Source organism: Neolamprologus brichardi, chromosome 12, assembly GCF_056152115.1.
Source record: "Neolamprologus brichardi isolate AB-2024 chromosome 12, ASM5615211v1, whole genome shotgun sequence".
Taxonomy (NCBI): Eukaryota; Metazoa; Chordata; class Actinopteri; order Cichliformes; family Cichlidae; genus Neolamprologus; species Neolamprologus brichardi.
The window spans coordinates 28,082,963-28,105,809 of NC_142115.1; the positions used below are offsets into that span (position 1 = coordinate 28,082,963).

General features: G+C 37.8%; 1 protein-coding gene across 1 annotated transcript; it reads left to right on the forward strand.

Annotated features, from left to right (window-relative positions):
* Positions 1-499: 499 nt before the first annotated feature.
* itga2.2 (integrin, alpha 2 (CD49B, alpha 2 subunit of VLA-2 receptor), tandem duplicate 2) lies at positions 500-22,046 on the forward strand. Its single transcript, XM_087849283.1, has 30 exons — positions 500-602; positions 1,589-1,712; positions 3,299-3,408; positions 3,650-3,741; positions 4,714-4,828; positions 5,349-5,476; positions 6,556-6,704; positions 6,794-6,944; positions 7,364-7,529; positions 8,838-8,914; positions 9,153-9,291; positions 11,030-11,175; positions 11,258-11,401; positions 11,570-11,773; positions 11,862-11,992; positions 12,110-12,273; positions 12,714-12,865; positions 12,968-13,078; positions 13,422-13,507; positions 15,607-15,748; positions 15,984-16,064; positions 16,198-16,274; positions 16,363-16,446; positions 16,555-16,654; positions 16,746-16,856; positions 18,574-18,681; positions 18,966-19,079; positions 19,186-19,275; positions 19,578-19,694; positions 20,005-22,046. The coding sequence occupies exons 1-30, from the start codon at positions 557-559 to the stop codon at positions 20,083-20,085; spliced, it is 3,540 nt and encodes a 1,179-aa protein (XP_087705409.1). The 5' UTR covers positions 500-556; the 3' UTR covers positions 20,086-22,046.
* The last annotated feature ends 801 nt before the right edge of the window (positions 22,047-22,847 follow it).

A 22,847-nucleotide genomic window follows, 5' to 3' on the forward strand; every position in this document is an offset into this window, starting at 1 on the left:
TGAACATAACTCTCCGCTCTGCAGTGATTTGTAAATACAAAGAGTATAGCTCGAGCTCAGGGGGAGGAGACGTCTCAGACTGGTCTCTGTTAACTGATTGATGATAATTGCTTTTTATTTGTCAGCGGATGATTTAAGTGTTGTTAGTCCACAAATAGTGAAGCCCTGGAATGATGATTAAAGGGGATTAAAATTAAGGGTGACGGGTGTGGGCTTGCTTGGAACACTCATATTTTCTTTCCTTATGTCTCGGAGATTTCATCTCTAAAGTAGTGGACTTTAAACTGGACTTTGAAATCTGCCTGAGGGACTGCTGTCTGCTCTTAACTTGGTTTCGAGTTATACAGAGCTATAGCTTGAGCACACCCCAGACTGTAAGTGGTCCAGTTCCTCTGAGTTTATTGCTCACTGTTTGACGGTACTTTCTGTGTGTACAGGTAAGCGGAAGACAGAGCCATATTTAGACTGCCCGGCGCGTCACTGCTGACTGCGCGCTGCGGACTGTTTTGACAAGTGCGGGACTTTATTTGTTCACTTAAATGGACTAACGGTGAGGATGGAGCACTTCTGGCGGAATACTGTCTTCACTTTAATTGTCATAAGTAAGTACCAAACTTCTGTTTTGGACTTTAAAGATGTTAACACATTTTCTTTTCGCCGCCACCCTTTCGAGGGTGATAAACAATCCTCGCCGGGAAAAGCGGCGATTTCATAGTTTTTCAGAAGATCTTTTTTCTCACTAAGCTGTATCAGTTATTTGATGTATATTTAACTTCAGCCTCTGAACGGTTTTTGCGCATTTTGAACATATTGCAAAACGTGTGAATTTCACCGGATAATTAGCCAGGAGATTATTTTTAATGAGATTTCCAGCATTTATTCGTCTCTTGTAGAAATAATATAATAGTCAAGGCTCTACGTTATGTAGATCATAAAGGAAATAACTAATATTTTCACATACTGCTCGCTATCGCTGCCCTCCAATGTGTGGCAGCTGTGGAGCAGAACATGACAGACATTTTTAATCCGGTCCTTATTTCTGTTCCTGTTTCAGTTGTTATTCATGGTTTTTGGGTTGTGCACGGGACGCAGCGAGCTTTTTTTGTGCTGCAGGTACACGGGCGTGGCAAAACACAAGACTGGTGAAGGTTTCGTGAATCCTCTACCTGCTGAGAAGGGAGAGAGGCAGGCTGAAAGCTGAGCTCTGCTCTGCCTGTATGGGCTTGTGGGTCTATTGCTGCACCAAAATATTCTACCTGAGGGGATTCAAATGGATGTGTTTGGGAATACAGCCATCTCTTTAGAAACAGACTGATCCGTTACAGCTTCTACTAACTCAAACTTCAACTCTTCGTGAAATGTATGAACTCTGAGTGTGTGAAGCTTTTTAATCGTCTGCCTTTCTCACTGAGTTAAGGGGATGCGGTTTTTAACAGAGCATGAGCCACAGATGCCTCAGATTGTTGCTGAAGATAAAACTGAAGCTGTAATACTTATAATCCTGCTCTGACATCAAATGCAATATGAAATGCAGATAGATATTTGTGTTGTCACACTGTGATGTTAATTCCTCTTTCCCCTCCACCAGCTGACAGTATCTGGCAGGCACAGTCCTTCAACCTTGGTACTGCAGGTGCCAAGATCTTTAGCGGAACAGCAAAAGAAGAGTTTGGTTACACAGTCCAACAAGTGGAAAACAATCAAGGCAAATGGTATGAATTTCTGTCACAACATAAAAAAAACTTCTTGAATCAAAGAGGTTTCCGTGTCATCGCCATGTTTTCTTGTCTTTAATGTTTTATAGCAAAAACATTAAGCTGCTATAAGCCTTCAAGCGGTGTGCATATTACTTTGCAGTTTTCCTAGAAACAGCATTAAAAGCGGGGGAGATAATGGCATTCACAGAGGACAGGTTTGAGGTCCTCGTTATCAGCCTGCATGCTACAACAGGCTCATTTTGGTGTTGCGCAAAGAGTCGGACGTGCATCACAGAGTGATTGGCTCCAAACTGACTTAAAAGCTTCAAACAATTGTACACTTGAGAAAAAAAATCTTGTTGTTGTACACAAACGAATATCTTTGAATCAGATAATGCGCGTGCAGTCACATCATGTTATTTTCAAAAGAATCGAGTTGGAAACGACAGTCTATTACTGCAAAGAGATGGAACTGGAAATGTTCAAGCCACTTACTGGCACACAAACAAGTCTCCACACTGCTACGCTACCACCAAGTTGAAGCAAGTTTTCAAAGCAATACATTCCATTGCAAAAATGCAGTTACAACAGTAGTTTCAAAAGTCTTAACTATTGAGTCAACAGTTCACACATTATTTCGTTTTTAAGTGATGCACATGGAAACTGCAGTGGCCTTAGCTGATTTCATTCCATGCTTTAAAAAGCTGCACTTTGTTGTTGTTAAACAGCTGTTGTTCATCTACAGTTCTCACACCACTCTTATAAGGGTTGTAGTGTGGAAACGCTGCCATTTCATTTCCTGTGGTATCACTACTGAGGTTGAGCATTTTCACAAAAACATGAACATGTAACTAAACATGTGCTGATATTACCTGTCACGTATAACAGCTGATAGATATTGAATAGGATACAGACTTTTTTTTAGCCCAAAATGTTTAATTTTGCACGTTACTGTACTGTTTTAAACCTTCTTCGCCAATTTTTATTATACATGTGTAACAGTAAAGCAGTAATAAAATTCATTACTGTTTAACATTAGTTAAACAGTAATAACAACTAGGTGTCTGACTGTTGTACACTCTGAGTCACCATTTGTCAGAGTAACTCACTGCCTGAAGGAGTGACCTATTTGCGTAACTTGGAAATACAGAATCTGATAAAGACTACTGATTGCACGTTGCATGGTAGTCTGCAAACTAAACAGGAGATACACACAATTACACATCATACCATATATGACAGAAGGATGAGTGCCTCTTCCTGTGCCTTGTTGAGCTCTAGATTTTGAGAAATGTCTAAGTAACAGCAAGAAACAGCTGGATGTTGTGGGAATAAATTACATGAAGTGGATATTTTCTGTTTTAACTTTGATGTTTGTTTTAAAGAATGAACTAATTGAATTATCCACATATGTTATTAAAAAGAACAGAAAAACTCAGTGCTCCAAGTTCATAGACTGATAAAAAAAAAAAAAAAATCAGTTTTCTGTATTTTATGTGAAAATGTTTGTGTTTTTGCGATTACCAAAATTTCCCATACGTAGGTAAAGCTTTAAGGATAACGCCAACACTGCATGTTTTTCGGGTTTTTCTTTTTCCTAGGCTCCTGGTTGGTGCTCCTTGGAGTGGCTACAGTCAAAACAGGAAGGGGGATATTTACAAATGTCCCATCACAGGATCCAGAAACAGCTGTGATAAGCTCAATCTTCAAGGTAAGGATTTTGATGTTTGTTTCACAAATAAGAGGCTACATTGCAGAGAAACACACAAGAAGTCATTCTGTCCTTTTTATGTTTCCAAATTCGTCAGACAAAACAGTTAAATCCAACAAAGTTGTAATAACTTCATATATTGAGCTTTTAGAAGTTTTTTCTTCAGGTTGTAGAAATTCTTGATGAGAACTGTAATCTGAACAGTAATCTAATGATGTCTTTGCCACTTTTTTTTTTACAGATTCTGTCAATGTTCCAGAGGTTAAAAATATCAATGCCAACATGTCACTGGGTTTGACTCTTACTCGAACGCCTGGTGACAATGGTTTGACGGTATGTTTGTTTGAGTGTGTGCAACTTCACACATATCATAAAAAGGAAATAACACTATATCACTGAGCATAAGGAGAGCTATTTCCAGTCTATATGCTCAGTGATGTATTTTTATAACCACCTCAGTGACTAACACTTTCTATTCAGTTAGGCCTTTACAACACAACTCCTTATTCATTACTCCATACATCACAGTTCTAATAAAGAACTTATTAATGCCTTATTCACTATGTTTGGCTGCTACTACACTATTTCCTTCCTGTTTATAAGTTGGCACAAACTGTGTGTGACTCACTCCAGTGATAAAAAAAAATATGGGTGGTCTCTTTAGGGAGCTAGACTAGAAAAGCAGAGCTGGTTGTTTAGATTGGATTGTTACGAAGTTGTTGTAGTATGTAGTATGTAGCCCATGCTAGATGAGCCCGTGACTGAGCTGTGTACTGATATTTGAACGTAAATATGACTCTTAGGAAACTGACAATACAAGATATAATTAAGAATTTCACTTTGGTCTCTGAGTTGCAGCCAGAGACGGTTTGAGGATCTAAATTCAAGGTTCATGAGGAAGATTCAGAGTGTGTATGAAAGTGCTTGAAAGTGGGACTTCCACAGTGATGTAAAAATAGCACCCATGATGAAAATTGTCCAGAAGTGCACAGGTAGATGACCTCGAATAAGAAACTGTCCAAAATGATCAAAGCATGATATAATATTTATTGTAGGTTCTTTAAATGACAAAATAAAGTGCCTTGAGCCGACTGTTGTTGTGATTTGGCACTGTTTAAATAAAACAGAATTGAAGTGATATCAACTGAGGGCATTAGTTGATATCACTTCACCTAATGTTGTGTTATATATACTGACGGGAAAAATGTTCATACACAAGATATCACTGGAAACCTTTAAAGATACTCATAACAACAAGCTTCCTTTAAACTTCCTTGTTTCTTCCTCTGTGGTTGGCTGATACAGACATGCGGTCCACTTTGGGGTCAGCAGTGTGGCACTCAAAACTACTACCCAGGAGTATGTGCCAAATTGGATCCCGTCTTTCGGCCTCAACCTGCCTTTTCTCCAGCTGTCCAGAGTAAGATGTTTTAATATGCTGTGTATAGTTCATTATCTTTCTTGTAGTGCTTGCCTTTTCATGCAGTATTCCCTCAATACTAACTAAAGGAAATACAGCCTTTTGTTAATCTACAGCTCTTTAATTACCAGTTTCAGATAGATCCCGGTGCTTCTGGAAAATCTGACAGAGATCTTACAAAACATTTTTAATTAAAGACTAAGTTTGAAATATTTTTTTCTCCAGACAATGTTCTTCATTTTTCAAGTTCCTTCGTGTTTCATTGTTAGTCATATCTTTTGGTTACCTTCTGTTTTACTGTGAAGGTTTGTTTTCTTGTGGCCTTGTTGTGGTTTTGATTCCTGATTTTGTTTAAACTGTTGAAAGACACGATAATGTTAACAAATGGTGAAGTGCAACTAGGAGTTAAATACGACATATTATACCAAGCAAGTGTCAGAGCTCAAGGCTGTGGCTGAATGAGTGATAAATAAATGCATTGCATGAGCACAGTTTATTTAATTACTACTGACTTTTTCAGAGTGTGGAGGGCTGATGGACATTGTGATAGTTTTGGATGGCTCCAACAGCATTTTTCCTTGGAAACCCATTGTAGAATTCCTGAAGAATTTATTACCCGCTCTTGACATTGGACCCCAAAGTACACAGGTAACTATGCAACTAAAGCTGTAAGTCAATAGTTTTGACTTACAGCATTGGTAAAAAAGAAATTACATCCACTTTCAATTATAAGGTTTTACATCTCAGGACATAATATCCTTGTAAGAATCTGGTAATGTCCTTACCAGAACTTAAAATTAAATAAATACAACCTCAAATTAACAAGAACAAATTACAGTTTACATGATGTAATAACTGAACAAAAACTAGGTCAAAATGCTGAAGCAGTGTGTGAAAATGTATATACAGACCATGAATCAGTAATTTGACCACAGATGACTTTATCAGTCTCTCACATCATTGTTTGAGGTTTGACCCGCTCTTTTTTACAAGGTCGCTTTAGTTTATTGAGGTTTGCAGGAATTTGTTTAAGCACAACTTTCTGTCCTCTCACATGATTTCAGTCAGTTTAAGGTCAGTCTGTTGAGTCTGTTGTAGATTTGCTGCTGTGCTTAGGATCATTGTCCTGTTGCATGACCAAATTTTGGCGAAGCTTTAGCTGTCAGACAGCTCATGTGGCTGCGAAACAAGCCCAAATAATCACCCCTACATCGCGGTGTCTGTGTCTAGTTTTACATAAACTTTAATATTTAACACACTAACTGAGACCAGAATGTGAGATGGAGCTCTTGGTTTATTTTGCAGTTTTTCTGAGCATTGCAGGTTTGACCTTGGGTTGAATGTCAACTCCCAGATTGGCAGCTGTCTTGAAGGTTTTAGACAAGTGGATAATCTTTTCCATTGTAGACTGATGGATTTCAAATTGTTTAGCAATTTTAAACCTCCCCAGATTGGCGAGTAGTAATGTTTGCCTTTTAAAGATCATTCCTGATGTTTCCAAGCAAACTGCCAAAATTTCCTGTTCCTACTTACCCTCTTAATTTATATGGAAGCAGTTAGAGTATACTTTTTCCACACACAGGATTCAAACAGATTATTTTTTATAATGTCCTGATATGTAAATCCCTGTAATTGAAAAAGGGGACGCTTTCTTTCTAGTTTTCCTGTTGTCATTATTGCCACTGTCTGTAATTTGATGTATAATTTTTTTAACATTATTATGCCAGGTTGGCGTCATCCAGTATGCCGTGAACCCCAAATTTGAATTCAAACTGAATCAGTATCAGAACAACAAAGATGCTATTTCTGCAGCATCTAAAATAACGCAGATGTCTGGGGACATGACCAATACCTTCCAGGCAATTGAGTTTGCCAGGTTAGTTGATTTTTATCACATCAGAATCATGTATTTGTTTTATTTATCCATAAATAAATCCAATATCCTGCTTTGTCCTCTCCTTTCAGCACTGCCGGTTTTAGTGCCCAAAACGGCGGCCGACCAAACGCTGCCAAAGTAATGGTGGTTGTCACTGATGGTGAATCACATGACTCATCTAAGACAAAAGCAGTTATTGCCGATTGTGAGAAGAAGGGCATTACCCGCTTCGGTATTGCAGTAAGTGCTCATCTACCATTTACGCTGATTATTCATGTGTAAAAAGTATGATCATAACACTGAATTTCAGGTAACCAAGTCACATATTTAAGATAAATTTCCATGACTTGAATCATACGTATTATGTAATGGTGACATTTCCTCATTTTCTGCATTTAAGCATCCTTTGTTTTAAAGAACTGCCCACTTTATGTGCAAACTCTGACAAGTGTTTGAACTGCTAGCAAGTATAGTTCACCTTTCTAACTTGTACTTGCTAACTGCACAGTACTGACCTGCATTAAATTCCTTTTCTGATAGTTTATTAATTTGCTCATTAATTTGCTGATTTGATTTGTTACTTAAACCTCGTTATATTTACTTTGTCCAATCTGGAAATGCTGTTTTGTTTTTTGTTTTTTGTTTTTTTAAAAAAATAGGTCTTGGGTTATTACACAAGAAATAACATCGACACAGAAAAGCTTATAAGTGAAATCAAATCCATCGCCAGTTCACCCACAGAGAAACATTTCTTTAACGTATCTGAAGAGGCATTCCTCTACACCATCGCTGGAACTCTGGGCGACCGCATCTTCAGCATAGAAGGTACATAGAGGATTATGCCATTTCCCGTCCTGTTGTTGTGTTTACTGTAACTATATATAACATGTAGTCTATGTGACAGTGGATGTACAGTGCCATAAAAAAGTATTTGCACCCATCTTGATTGCTTGATTTTTGCATTTTGTCACTTAAAATGTTTCAGATTATTTCCTTTATTAAGAGGAAAATGCTACCCAAACCTGCCTAGCCTTGTCTGAAAAAGTAATTACCCCCTGAACCTAATAAGTAGTTGTCCAACCCTTGGCAGCAAGAACAGCAATGAAGCTTTGTGATAACTGTCAATGACTCACTTAAATCCCTGGGGAGGAATTTTGGCCCCCTCTTCTTAGGAGCATTGTTTTATTTCAGGAATACTGGAGGGTTTTCAAGTCTGAACAGGCTGTTTAAGGTCATTCCAAAGCATCTCAATTTGATTTGGAGGTGGACTCACTGGTGTGTTTCGGATCAGTGTCCTGTATAATCAGCGCTTGATCTTCAGACCACGACCTAAAGGCCAAATATTCTCCTTTGGGATTTTCTTGTAGAGAGCAGAGTTCACGGCTCCATCAATTATGGCAAGTCGTCCAGGTCATAAAACAGCAAAGCAGTCCCAGGCCATCATACTGCCCCCAGCATGTTTGACTGTTGATATGATGTTCTTTTCATGAAATGCTGTTAGTTTTATGGCAGGTATGTGATTACCAAGATGTTTTTTGGCAAATGTGAGATGAGTCTTTGTGTTCTTTTTGGTCAGCAGTCTTTTTCACCTTGGAACTGGATGCCATTTTTGCCCAGTTTCTTTCTTAATGTTAAATTGTCGACTCTGACCTTAACTGAGACAAGTGAGGCCTGCAGTTCTTTAGCTGTTATTCTGGGTTCTTTTATGATCTCCTGGGTGAATCATTGGTGGACTCTTGCTGTGTCCCAAGGTTTTAGCAAATGCTTTGTAACTCTGTCCAGTGACTTTGTTTCTCATCTGTTCTTTAGATTGTGACATGATGAGTTATCATTTGAGATCTTTTAGCCTAATAAACCTTTATTTTGTCAGACAGGTTCTGTTTAAGCAGTAATCAAAAAATCATTTTTCTTTGTGTGAAAATTTATTTGATAATGTGAAACATTTACATGTGAGAAATATGCAGAAAACGAAGAAATCAGGAAGGAAGCAAATTCACAGCACTGTAGATTAATTTCATGACATGTCTTTTCTAACTTAAGATCTTAACATGTGAGTTTTCATTATCTTTATGTTACCGTTTGTTATGTTTGGGTTTTGATTCTGGTGTACACATAATGCTTTGTTCCCACAAGGCACTGGAAAAGGGGCAGACAGCTTCAAAATGGAGATGTCCCAAGTTGGATTCAGTGCTCACTATTCCAGCAAACAGGTACCCACTCAGCCAAAAAATGAATCAGATTAAAAAGGGTAAAGGTTTGTCAGACATCTTTTTTCTTGCCTGCTAAGCTGTGGAAACATGTGCAAAACCACTTTAAGAATAGCTGGTTAAAGCGTTAGTATTTGTATCTGATGGATCTGATCCGATTTATGTTATATGTGCATATTGGTCATGCAGTCATGTAGTGGTGTAGTGTTTGTTGCCTAGATTTTGATCTTCTCTCTTTAAGGATGTATTGATGCTCGGAGCAGTGGGAGCCTATGCCTGGAGCGGGACTGTCGTACATCAAACAGGGTCACAAGTACATATTCTCCCTCTTTCAGCCTTTGAAGATTCACTGCAAGACAAAAACCATAGCTCACTACTGGGTAGGCATTTAATTCTTTATTTATTGGACCAAATCTATAATACAGTTTGACTTTGTTAGATAACTGTTTGCATAAAACACTACAGGGATAGGTGTAATGGATGGCTATTTTTTTAATACCAATACGTTTACACTACAACTGCATGGCTTTGAAAGCCACATTGGAGGCCTATGAATTTATTACATATGAAGTTTTTATGTTTCACTCATTTCAGTCCAATCGTTGTACTTTTCAGGGTAGAGCCTTTGTTAAGCAGCTTAGCACAAACCTGAATCATTCAAGCATAAAAAGGCATTTAACTCAAGGGATGAACCAGTACATATAGCAGACAACTTAGCAAACACTGAATTTTAAATTCTATCGTTGCGCACTGTTGTTGCTCGCAGCGTATCACAAACAAACACATAATTTGTTCCAATTTCTTTAGTCAAATCCATTAAAGATGCCAAATATAGCACAGTTGGACATTAAATAATGAAATAATGGCAAAATAATACAATATTTTTGCAACAACTAGGTGATTTGCAAAGAGCTATTAGCCTTTGTAAATCCAAAATTTGATCTCGTGTTTACAATGTCATAGACTGGCCCGGTATGAATTTGCTTTTTCAGTTGTATAAGAAAATGAACTGTGAGACAGTGTGTTAAACGTGTGATGGCATCCCTAAGTGATAGCAATGAATATTTTAAAACAAACACCAAGATTCTCAGTTTTGCACTGTGGTTAAGTCGGTTTCCGCTCTGAGAAGTGGCAACCTGAGTCTGTGTCTGAGGCAGTGCAATATCTCTGCTGCAACAGCAACAAGAGACAGCTAACTCCTCCCTTCTCTCGACTCTCCTGCACCAAGTCTTCCTCAGGTTCTTGTCCAATGTTAAGGTGGCTTTAGCAGATCACGCTGCTTTGCAACAGCTGCAGGAGTCCAGCGCGTTGCTGAATGCAGATTATTGAACCAATCAGGCATTGGGTTGGAAAAATACTGTGCTGTGATAGGGTTGCACAATTAGGGTAGAGGTGGTGCCCTTTTTGTTTTGTTTTGGGGGTTTTGAGATCAGGTTATATTCAAAAACATGTGGGGGCAAAAAAGGCACCTGGGCTGAGGTATGCCAAATTACACAAGAACTGGACCAGAAATGAGTGGCAACATGTCTTATAGAGTGATGATTTAAATATACAGTGGAGATGAGGAGAGGGGTACAACAGTGAGTGTCTACAGCTGTAGAAGAAGGTGGTGGTTCTGTCAAGATTTGGGGATGCAGTTCTGCCAATAGTTTTGGGACTCTCATCAAAATTGATGGCGTTGTGAACGCAGAAAAGATTTTGATCGAATAAGTCCTTGATTTAAAAAAAATTCCCCAGATGTTTTCCTTGATTTTTGAGCTTCTTGAGACAGCGGGGGCATGTACAAACTGCTCTCGAGTGATATCACCCTTATGAAATTTTATAGTGCTTGTTGAAGCAGGACACCTTTCTGTGCCATCGTTCTTATTCATAAATAGTTTAGCAAAATCATTCACAGCACTGCTACACCCAAAGTGCGCCTGACTAGAGGTCTGAACAGCCAGAATAACTGAGAGCACCATTGTTGTTGAATAAATGTAGAAGAGTAATTATTAGCAGGATTATTTGAGGACTTGAGTAAATCTATGTTATTGTTCTACATTCTGCCACTTACCGAGTAAGAATATGTAAAGAGTTTATCTGTCAGTTAGTGAATGTTCTCTTTATGTTGCTTTCCAGGTTACTCTGTCACCACAATGCGTGTTGGACCCAACGAGTACTTTGTGGCTGGTGCACCTCGTTCAAACCACTCTGGGCAAGTTATCGTCTACACTGTCGATGCTCAGAAGCAATCTCATATCATAGACTCGCAAAGAGGAAAACAGGTACTGATCTGATTCAAGATGAGTGATTCATGTGACGTGAATCGTAAGGATCAGAGTTAACCGTTGTTAATTGGTTTCCCAGATTGGCTCATACTTTGGAAGCGTCTTGTGCTCTCTGGATGTAGACAAAGATGGGACAACAGACTTCCTGCTGGTTGGTGCGCCCATGTACATGAGTGAGCTAAAGAGAGAGCAAGGCAGAGTCTTCCTATTCTCTGTCACCAAGGTAAAACTAACCACTGACTACTATTTTAGTTCCATTTTGTGGTATGGATTTCCTGCACAACAGTGCAAAAGAGATTGATCGACATATGCAGCTTCTTTTATAGATTTGTTTTTAATTTATATGTTTAGCTTCATCAGCTGCATACAATCTCCATCTTATCTTCTGAAGGGCATACTGAACGAGAAGGGATTCCTTAAGGGTCCACCCCCAACCATGGATGCACGTTTTGGGATGGCCATCTCTGCTATTCCTGACCTGGACCTAGATGGTTTCAACGATGTTGTAGTTGGAGCACCGCTGGAAGAGAAAGAAAAAGGTGTTATTTACATCTACAATGGAAAGAGGGACATGTCAGGTGTAGACTTCTCACAGGTACAGTACATATTACTAACATTTTTAATAACAATACCTTTTTACATAACATATGTATGTGAACATAATGTTTTTTTTTTCTTTTCAGAGAATTCTTGGCTTCAGCCTGGATCATCAGCTGAAGTACTTTGGAAGGTCTCTAGATAGCTATAAAGATCTGAATGGTGATGAACTCCCTGATATCTCAGTGGGGGCCTATGGCAAGGTGGTGCAACTCTGGTGAGTTAAGCAAGTGCAACTCAGGGGAAATATTATGGTTTAATATTATGATTTTCTACACTGTGTCGCATATATCAGTCCGTGTTTTTAGTCATTTCAAACTGAACTTTTTCTCAGGTCCCGTAAGGTGGCATCTGTGACAGTTAAAGCTTCTTTCAATCCTGATAAAATCAACATTTTCAACAAACCCTGCAACATTAATGGTCGCATGCATTCATGCTTTGACACCAAACTGTGTTTCACCGCTGCATTTAGACCTGCAACGCCTGCTGGAACCGTCGGTAAATATATAATATGTACACATGTGCACTCCCTTGAAGGATTTTATACCAGACTAACATAGAGTTCAGACACTTATGCAGATGTTTATGACAGGTTTTTTTTGTTTTGTTTTTTTTAAAACAAGCTTAGTCATAAATCATGATTTCAGATACAGAAAAATCAAATAACAAAGGCAGAAGTTGTAGGTATTTGGGGACTGGCTCAGTCTGAGTCAGCCTTGTTGTTTCTCTTTTCACTCTAATTTTTGGTAACTGGATGGTGGCTCTATGCTTACATTAATCAAAAAGACAAGTGCTGTAAGTAACAGGTTTATCATCTGATTCTCAACAGGAAAGCAAATCAGTCCATTTCCAGAAAGTCTGATCAAGATAATCCAAACACAAAAGATTGACTGAAGGGACAAAATGTGCCACACATAGTTTTTGCTTTGTTTTTTCAGATATAACATACACTTTGACTCTGGATGCTGACTTGCTGTCTTCAAGAGTGACATCAAGAGGAATGTTTGTAAAAAATAATGAACGCCTTCTGAAAGATGTGAAACAAGTGCCATCCACAGGCCTGTGTCAAGATTACAAAGTTTATGTTCAGGTAGTGGATTGTGGATATATTACACTACATTTTTCCCCAGAATAGGTGTGAATTATTTCGAAAAAGATCCCTTAATTTGTTCATACACTTTGTATTCAACAGGAGACACCAGACTTTGACAACTCCCTCAGTCTGAAAGTAGAAATTGAACAAGCGGATCCAAATGCGAACCCTGTCCTTGACAAATTTTCTGAAAATGCTTATCAGTTCTTTGTAAGTATTTGACACCCAGCACATGTCCCTGATTCTAAGTTTATTATTATTATTATTTTTCCCCTCATGCTATGCCTACAGGAAACAAATCAAGTGACAGAAGACCTTATGACGAAGCTGTAAAGTTGTTTGTACAGTCATTTTAAATAACATGTTTTACCTGTGAGATGATTACTGGCTGGTTTCAGTAAGTCATGCTATGCTGTTATTTCCCAGCAGCATGATTAAAGCTCACCCAACTTAGCAGACATGTAATCATTTCCGTTTATGATGTCTGTTCTGTTGGAAATGCGATTTTAGAAAAATGCAATTTGCTGAATTTGCTGCCGTGTCGTTGTTTTAGATCCCCTTCACCAAAGACTGCGGCTCTGATGAGGTGTGCAACAGTGATCTAGTGCTGAGTGTGAAGACAGATGCAAAGACATCCGGGTAAGAAACACTGAGCTGGACAAGGTAAAATATGCCATGTGCAGGGATCGTGACACCATGTGCCGTGAATATTTTTGTTTTTTGAGTTTACAGGTAAAGATAGGACCAGTTTTGTTTTATGAATCTACCTGATGTGTAATGGCAGCCACAAGATTGTGTGTGGCTGTGTTTTGTCTTTTTGTTTTGTTTTTTTACTATTTGTGTGAGTGATAATTGTGAAAGGCCCTGAAAACAATACATCAATAAAACAAATTATATGTAATTGTGGGACCAAAATTTACAAACTGTGTATCAAGTTTTGTTCAGTAACATTTATAAACATTTGTAGTTCTTTTTCCAAGCAGAGACGTCTCCTCCTACTGGCAATTAGAAAAAGTTCAGGTTTAAGGTACTTTGCATTTGCTCTGCCTTTTAAAACAGGTGGCTACATCCTTCTTTATATTTGAAGCATTTTTTTTGCTATGATAATAATAAATCTTCAATAACTTATACAGCCCAACTAATTTATCAACAAGCCAGTGTTTGCAACCAGTATTAGCTATATGTTGATCTATTGGTATCAGCATTTATGAAGACTGATAAATGAAAATGATCAAATTAAATAGGCAGTGGGAGAAGCGTCCTGCAAACATGCTTTGAGTCTTGATGTTGCAAAGTTTTTCCATGAGGGGAAAACTTCCCAGTGATAACACGTGTTTGTAATGCCACAAACTCTTAGCACAGTAATGAATAATTAGACATAACAAATGTTAGGCAAATCTGTTTATGCTTCATGAAAGAAAGGAAAGAAATACTGGCTAAAATGTCAGAATCTCAGATTTTTAAATCACCGAATATTGGTACTGGGCTTAAAGAAATGAGTTTATAATAGATTTGTTTCTTCCTGAAATGTTAATGCAAAAGTGGATATAAGAAGAACGTGTTCATAAACCTAAGAACTATTTAATGTAATAATCTCTCTTCCAGTCCCTAAATCAGAGATGTCAAACTCATTTGTTATCAGGGGTCGCTTTGATCTTATGTGTGCTGAAAATATCCTTTCTGTCAGTGTGAAATAGCTTAACTGTGCATTTAATCTCTCAGATATCACAATATGGGAACCATACATCTATTTATTTTATATATATGTATAATAAAGAAATATTGCGTAGTTAAAGAAAAAAAAAATCAGTCAGCACAACTCTTGGTTTAAATTGTAAGAAATAAATGTATAAAAAAATTACAGAAAGCTGGTAGCTCATTGACCAGAGTGTCCTATAAAGTAGAAAAGTTTTGTTAATTCAAAGCAAATTAATTAATATTTTATGGTTTATGGTGGACACATTGTAAAAAAGCAGAAATGTATTTTTATTATTTTTTCAGTACTGTGCTATGATGGCTGTGGAGGAGATCAATATACAAGCTTTAAAATGTATGAAATTACAGTTTCAAAATTTATGTGTTTATTCACATTTTCCACATTTTGTCCCGCTGGCCGATTGAAGTCTTTGACAGGCCAGTTCTGGCCCCCAGACTTTATGTTTGACACCCTTACCCTACATGTTATAGTCCAATAATATTGCAATACCAGCCAAAAAAAAAGCACCTTTGTTTTTCTAACAGGGCTGAAATCTTGGCAAGTGTAAAGTAACTATGTGCACCATAGAAGAAAGAAATGCTTTTAACTCTTAACAAACGTTACAAATGTTCCTCTGTTTTACAAGTCTGCCTTCATTGCTTTATTGCACATATTAGAGCCCATAAAATTGCTGGATCAGACTCTGAAAAACATAAAAGATTTTGACTTCTCTGTGTATTAACTCACATGAATGCGTAGGAAGGACTTTATAGACCGTACTGCAGCATTTCAATGTATTTGTGGTTTTGCAGCTAGTATTGGTTTCTGTTTTGTACACTTGACTGATTGTTTCTCTTAATCTTAAGAAAGGCAACACAAAACTGTCTAAGGTGGTAATTGTGATTAGGTAAAAGAAATCACCCTTAATAGCAAGCAACTTTTAGGGAAATTAAGGGGTAAACAACTTTAAACTTTCCTTCTCATTCTGAAAAATACTCTTGCTGTTACATGAAGAAACATAATTTGATCTCTTGTGTTGCAGCTCAGCACCCAGTCTGGTAAGCCCTAACAGCCGAGAGCTGTCATTTGAAGTTGTTGTGAAGAACAAAAAGGAGAATGCATACAACACGCAACTCGTGATAACTTTCTCCAAAAATCTCTACTACTCCTCCATCTTTCCTCTGGTAAGCATGGCTAATAAAAACTACTTATGTTTACATGATGCTAATGTGAAAAACAACATGCTCTTTGAGTAAACTTTTTCAAAAGAATTTGTTTCTTATTTTCTCTAAAGTGTATGAACAGCAATAAATAAAAATAAAAAGCAGCAAAAAATGAATATTAAAGCAAGAAAAAAGCCAGTGGAATAAAGCCACGGTCCATAATATTGTGTACTCTACTAAATCTATGCCCTTACAGACAGAGGATGTCAAATGCACATCACAAACAGAAAAAGTTATTTGCCATATAGGATATCCAGTATTAAGAGAAAACCAAGAGGTAAGCACAAACCCCCATAAAGGAAAAAATAATAAATAACAAAATAAAATTGTAAACTTTCTCCAATCTTTTTGGATATACATGTTTTTGTTTGTGAAATATTTGGAAAAAATATTGTGTTATTTCATTACAGATAAAATTTCGCATAAATTTTGAATACAGTCTTGATCAGCTGGAAGATAAAGCCATTCTAAAATTTGTGGCCAAGAGGTACACTGAATTATAAAGAAACTCAGCTCCAGTAATCAGCTTTATTAAAATTATTAGTGATTAATAATGTTGTCTCTTTCTTTTAAAGTGACAGCAAAGAGGAGATAGATACAGACAATGAAGTGGACTTCTCCTTTCCTGTTCAGTATGATACTGGGATTAGTTTATCCAAGTGAGTTTTCCTTACCTTAATATTATTTTTTCTCATTTAGTCTCAAAGGGTAAATCTGAAAGCTGATATTAATGTTAAAACATTCATTTCATGTACTTTTTATTCTAGGCACCCAAATATTAATTTCTTTGTGGCAGATGCAACCACTCCAGTGTTAACAGTGAACACCTACGATGACATCGGTCCAGAGTATAACTTTAAAGCAGAGGTGCAATAAATAAATCAGTCTCATAAAATATCATCAGAATTCTTACCTTTATTTTAACAAATGTATCGTCTGTAATGCAATTTATTTACAGGTTTCTACAAGTTACCTACCCGTGAGCCTTCTATATCTGACTATTAATCTGCCAATGACCAGTAAAGGTGGAAATCGGCTCCTGTACATCACCAGCGTGGAGGAACAAACAGTGAGTTCTCAGTTTCCAAAACCCTGGAACGTTCAAGAAGATTAAAAGCTGTTTATGTCATTATCTATTTATTTTTTAAAAAGGAATGCAGAATTAGAGTGCCAAAAACTAAGTCCACTTGAGTACCGGTAGGTTGTAGAGCCACCTTCAACATCTTGAAGTAATCATTTATATCAACATAAGAGACTTTATCAGTCTCTCGTGTTGATGTGGAGGAATTTTGGCCGACTCTTCTTTACAGTGTTGCTTCATTTCATTGAGGCTTGCAGGCATTCAGTTATGCACAGCTCTCTTAAGATCCTGCCACATTACTTGACTTGTGTTGAGGTCTGGACTTCTTTTGGTTTTCAGCCATTCTGTTGGAATGGGAATCAATGTCCTGTTGCATGACCCAGTGTCAACCAAGCTTTTGCTGACAGATTCACATTAGACTCTGGAATACTTTGGTATACAAAAGAGTTCATCATCTTGTGGTTTCTCCATTTTTGTTTCTTTTTCATACAACATCTGCAACAAAATTGGCTCTTTCTGTTGCTCAGAAGTCAAATTTCTTTGTGAAACCAATGATGGCATTACTCAAGGGTGGCCAGCTTCCTCTTTCCCAGCCACAGATACTTGCAGATTTAATTTTTTCTTTGCAAAATTTCTCACCAATACCACTCAAATCAAGATCATATGTGTCTGCAAGTCTTACAAGCTCATCTTTCGTACAATGATCCAGAAAAGCTTCATGTGGTGCTGCAACAAATTCCTGTATCCCTTCCGTGATTCAGCTTAAGGCCCACATAAACGCTAATAAAGACAAAAGTCAGTGTTGCTCCGGGTCCCTTCAGGTCATTGCAACATGTCCCTTAAGTAAAGTAGAAGCACCCTCGTGTTGACCTACTCCAATAACCCTGGTCTTCATGCCGATTAGCTTTGGGCTATTTAAACACTCAACCTACTAAACCAGTCAAGCCTCCAACAAGCTAATTACTCACAACTAACTGGTGCGGCAGTGGAGCCACACCAGCGCTCCACTGCTGGCAGATGAGACCCGCCACACACTCTGTCACAATGTTTGAAACGGACTCACGCGCAGACCAGGTATCCTTGGTAAAGAGAAAGTGCGTTTATTTACACTGAGACACCAGGTGAGAATATATATACAGTGTGGTGGTGGAAAGGGTCCGGGGCTCCAGGGGGAAGCAGGGATTAATCCAATACACGTTCTCAGTGGGTTCCAAACACACACACGCTCGCTCGGGTCCAGGGCAGATCTATATACACACAGAGAAAGAAGTCCAGGTTAGGGATAGTCGCAAACAGATTCAGGTTTAGAGGGACTGACACTGATGGCTCAACAATCCAGCGAAGGATGATACAGATCCGCCGTCATAAATAGTGCTCCATATCAGCTGGGATCGGCTGCAGGTGTGACGGTGAGCACAGGTGCGTGGGCCTAGGGCGGGAGCACAGAGGAGAGAGAGTGCAAAGGAAAAAAAATGAACAAAACATGTTGCCAAACATGCTGAAAGGATGGAAGTGCAGAGCGAGTGGTCGAAGCTTAGAAATGAAAGAGTGTGTACGTTGTTTTCTGTTATGAATGTTTGTGTTTTAAGTTTTACTCCCAAATTTGTTTTTAACTATCAGGCTGCGTACAATTTCTTCAACTTTTACTGGATTCAAGTGTTATATCCGTGCAATAAATGATAGAAGGCTTCTCCTCCTTCTGCAGGGAGGTTCAGTCAGCTGTCAACACAATCTAGTCAACCCTCTGAAGATCGGCGAGAACACTCAGACTGTGTCCTTCTCTGCAGAGAGCTTCAGAGGAATGGAGAAGCTGGTCAGTGAAATATTTATACAACTGTTGCTTTTAGCAGGAAGTTATGCACAATTCCAAATTTGCACATCTGCACATCTGCACAGAAATCTTTTGACCCATAATATGAAAGAAAATAGTTTGTATGCAAAAGATGATGGTTTTGATGCACTACTTCTATAGTTTCATATTTCCTACATATAGCCTTACAGTACATGCAGATTCCACCTTAAATAATATCACATTGCTTTTTTTTTGCTAATATTGAGTGTTGTTTCCTGATGTTTGTTTTTTTTTTAAACTAACAGGACTGCAAGAGTGCAAACTGTGAATCTATAAAGTGCATCCTCAAAGACACTAAAGTTAAGAGCACCTACTTTGTGAACGTTAAAACGAGGATCTGGAACAGCACTTTTATTTCGGTAAATATCTTCACATCGATTTTAGAAAGATGGTCTGCTTTTATTATCATTACATTTCTTAAGTTAAGTTATATTAACACAATTTGTGTAATTTGTTTTATGTTAGGCCACCTATCAGACCGTTGAGCTGACCTCCAGTTTGGAAGTGAAGACCGACAAACCTGATCTGCTCATTATCACAAACAAACAGCTGACTGTAAGATTATATTTCAGTTTTTTACTTTACTGCTTAAATCTGACTAACATGATGCTGTTTGCTTAAAAGAGCAGCTCAGTTACTCCAGCTGATGAGCATACTCAATTGTCCCGATCATTTTCACAATTTTGTATGCAAAGAGCAGTGTAAAGCACACGAGTGCTCTTATGTAAGAATATTTTATTCATTTATTTTTGTTTATTTTGTTAATCATGCCATTTCTGGTTTTATTTTAAACTATTACGCCTGGATTTGATTGAGACAGACAAGGCAATGATGTCTCCTGTTCTCTTGTTCTCTAGCTTGGGTTGAGAGTCAGCAAACCTGGAGAGACGGCCGATGTTCCAGTTGGCGTCATAGCTGGCAGTGTCATAGCTGGACTGTTGCTGTTGGCTCTGGCTGTTGCGCTGCTGTGGAAGGTATGTTTTTGTTTGTTTGCTTGCTTTTTGTTAAGATTTAGAGGAACAACAGTAGGATATGTAAAACTTAGGATGATGTACATTTGTAAAATGAGCATTTCATCTTTGCTGCACCCTCCTGTCATGAACAGATATGGATGATTTTAAAGAATCTGCAGCTTTAAGTTTACTGATTCCAAGAATTCCTCACCAATATGCTACATAGCACAGGGATATAAGAAAGAAAACAGTTAAAACTGGTAACTGGTCTTTTAAAAATCTGTGGAAATTTTCTTTTGGTTCACTTTTTCTGTCAAACTTTTCTTTCTAGTTTGGATTTTTCAAAAGAAAGTATCAGCAGCTTCAGATGGAAGATGCACAGCACAATGCGCAGGGCGATGAGGTGCTGTGAAGAGAAAACCCACAGCTTTCTCTTTCTTCTGGTACTTCTCATTAGGTCTTGTAAAGTGTGAATACACTGCAGCTCTGCCACTGGAAGCTAGGCATTTTACTGGAAACTGGAGCCTCAGTGTTTCTGGGATTTAATGCTTTGCACACTTTACAGAGAATTATTATCAGTCTTTACTCTTTGTGGAGTATTTGCACTGACTTTGAAATGTATAGGTTAAAAACTGTATTTTTTTTTTGCTAACATTGGCACCCTTTTGTACTGCAGTGATTTTGAAGCCTTTGCTAAAATCTTTGGTTTGTTTCCCCTTTTGAGTTTTACACTGTAAAAGCATCACTTTTAAGCATTACTGTCTGTTTTGACGAATTTCAGTCATCACTCTTTCAATTAGAATACTTATGAATGTAGCAATTTTGTCAAAACATTTAACTTTTTAAAGAAGGCAGTAACTCTGTAGTACAAATTAGCTTGAGATCTACTGTCATCTCTGCCACTCAGGACTGTTTTTTTGTAATAGGACTAGTGATATCAGGAGCTTATATGCAAAACAGATACAATACTTATCATGCAAAGTGAGTGAAATCTGTAATTACTGTGTTAGTACTGTATATACTATAGAATCAAATCATCGGGTTTCATATTTGCATTTATATATGGAAATGTTGTTGACAACATGGGTCAATGGGATATATATTTGTGTATTTGTATTGTTATTGATGATATTTGTAAAATCCCAGCAATATCACAGTTATTCAGGTATGACGGGTTTGGTAGAAAATTGCTTAAGGCTGACCATTTATACATAAGTGTGTATTAGTCTATTTATTTTGTCGGTGAATCAAAGAATGGTTTCCATATTTAATTTCAGATAGCAAATGTATAGCCAGACCAGGGATGGTGCTGTTAATATCTGGATGTCCTTTTTTTTTCCCCAGCACACAGCATCAAAATCCCAAAGAATTAACAACAAAAAGCAAAGAAGGCAGAATATTTCATAATATTTCACACGCAGCCAACACCCATGTTTCCGATTTACAGAAAAGATTGAATGAGGAGCCAAACATGTACTGGCACTACTTTACCACAAGATGGCAGCATGTTACAAATGACGTGTTGGCAATGTTATAGTCTGGTTTGTTTGTTTTTTCATTACTCAGTTGATGATTTGGATGCCCCACATTCTTATTGAATTGTATTTCACAATTAAGGAGTTATATCAGTTGTATTGCTTTTCTCCTATTTTGTCTTCCATCACCCTGCTCCTCTCCTCTCCTCCGCTCTCCCCTCCTCTGACCCTGCTGGGAACCCTGCTTGGATCGCTCCAGTACAACTGAGTTTCCCCTCAAACTCAATTAATTCCCTCTCACATTTTTGACTGTCAGGTTCTCCCACCGTTAGGTTAGTCTCTCCCTTGACTGTTTAGGAATGTGTTTCTGAATGTTTTCCTTTGCAGCAAGCCAACGGCAGTACCCAGCAGAGTCTTTAGTGTACATTTTGTTGGATCTGACTCAATGGAATATGCTATTTGTCTCTAATAAGCAGCATATTTTTTGTGAGTTTAGGCTCGAGTCTCCTTGTTGGAGAGAATATATAGAATTTGATAAATGACTGAACTACTCTGTTTCACGATTACTCATGGGCTGCGGCGTTGTGAAACAACCTTTGGATTATGTCTATATGTGTACAGGGAGCAATGTGGAAAGAGTTGATGAAATGAGATACAGTGAAAGTGTTTGTATACCTTTTGTAAATTAATTTCTCTAGCGTCTTCCGCAGGTGATTGGCAGTTCCAGCCAAATAAATGAGTTATATCATGAAGGAATGATTACTCACAGATTCCTGCAGCGTTCTTGTATATCAGCAGGTCGTAGCAAATGATTTAATAACTGTTGGTCTTTTTTGCACTTTGTAAACTCTTGAGCACTACCTGCATTTCAACTATAAACTCTGCATTGTGAAACCAATGTGCTGATTGTTTTGTTTTTTTTCCATTTCTCTCTTTAAACAATAGAAAATTTAATCTTTTCTGCACAAATGCTCAAGGTAGATTATAGATTTATGTAGATGTTTGTAGATACAGAAATGCAGTATTGGAGCCTAATCTTTTGGCATTTTACCACAAGAATGCCTGTTCAGATGAAAATGGATGCCCTCCATGATATCAGAAGTTCATGGAGCTAATCAGGATTTTATTATATTCTATGGCAGTGATTTAGAGTGGCAAAACATACCAGTCAGTACTAATCTTTTGCTTCATGGGCCTGTTTGAACCAAATTCAGCTCAGAGCCTGAGCCCTGCTTGTCCCTTTGCTTATGCCATTAATGGCTTCAGGACCAGAGCCAGCACTTTAAAGTTGATACAACAGGACAGACGAGGGCTTGCATGTTGAGAAGTGTTTTGGAAACTTCAGATCTTCAAAGACACTGATCTCACAAATCATTCACACCAGACACTGAATGATTTGTTGAACATAATTTAAGATCAAATGAATGTTTTCTTGATTTGTTGAAATGAAGAATTGTCTCACAATGAATTAAAAGTTCCCAAAAAAGTAATATATAATATATACATAACCTTTATCTGGCACATTTGTTCATTTTGTTATCAAAAGCCAATTTTTTGATCACCCACACAAGATTTTATTACCAAATACTTTAGTCTCTTGATAAAATCATAAATCATCTGTGGCATTTACGCATGATTCGAAAAAGTGTCCTGTGTTAAACAGATTATACATATTTGATTATAGGGACCTGAAGTAGTT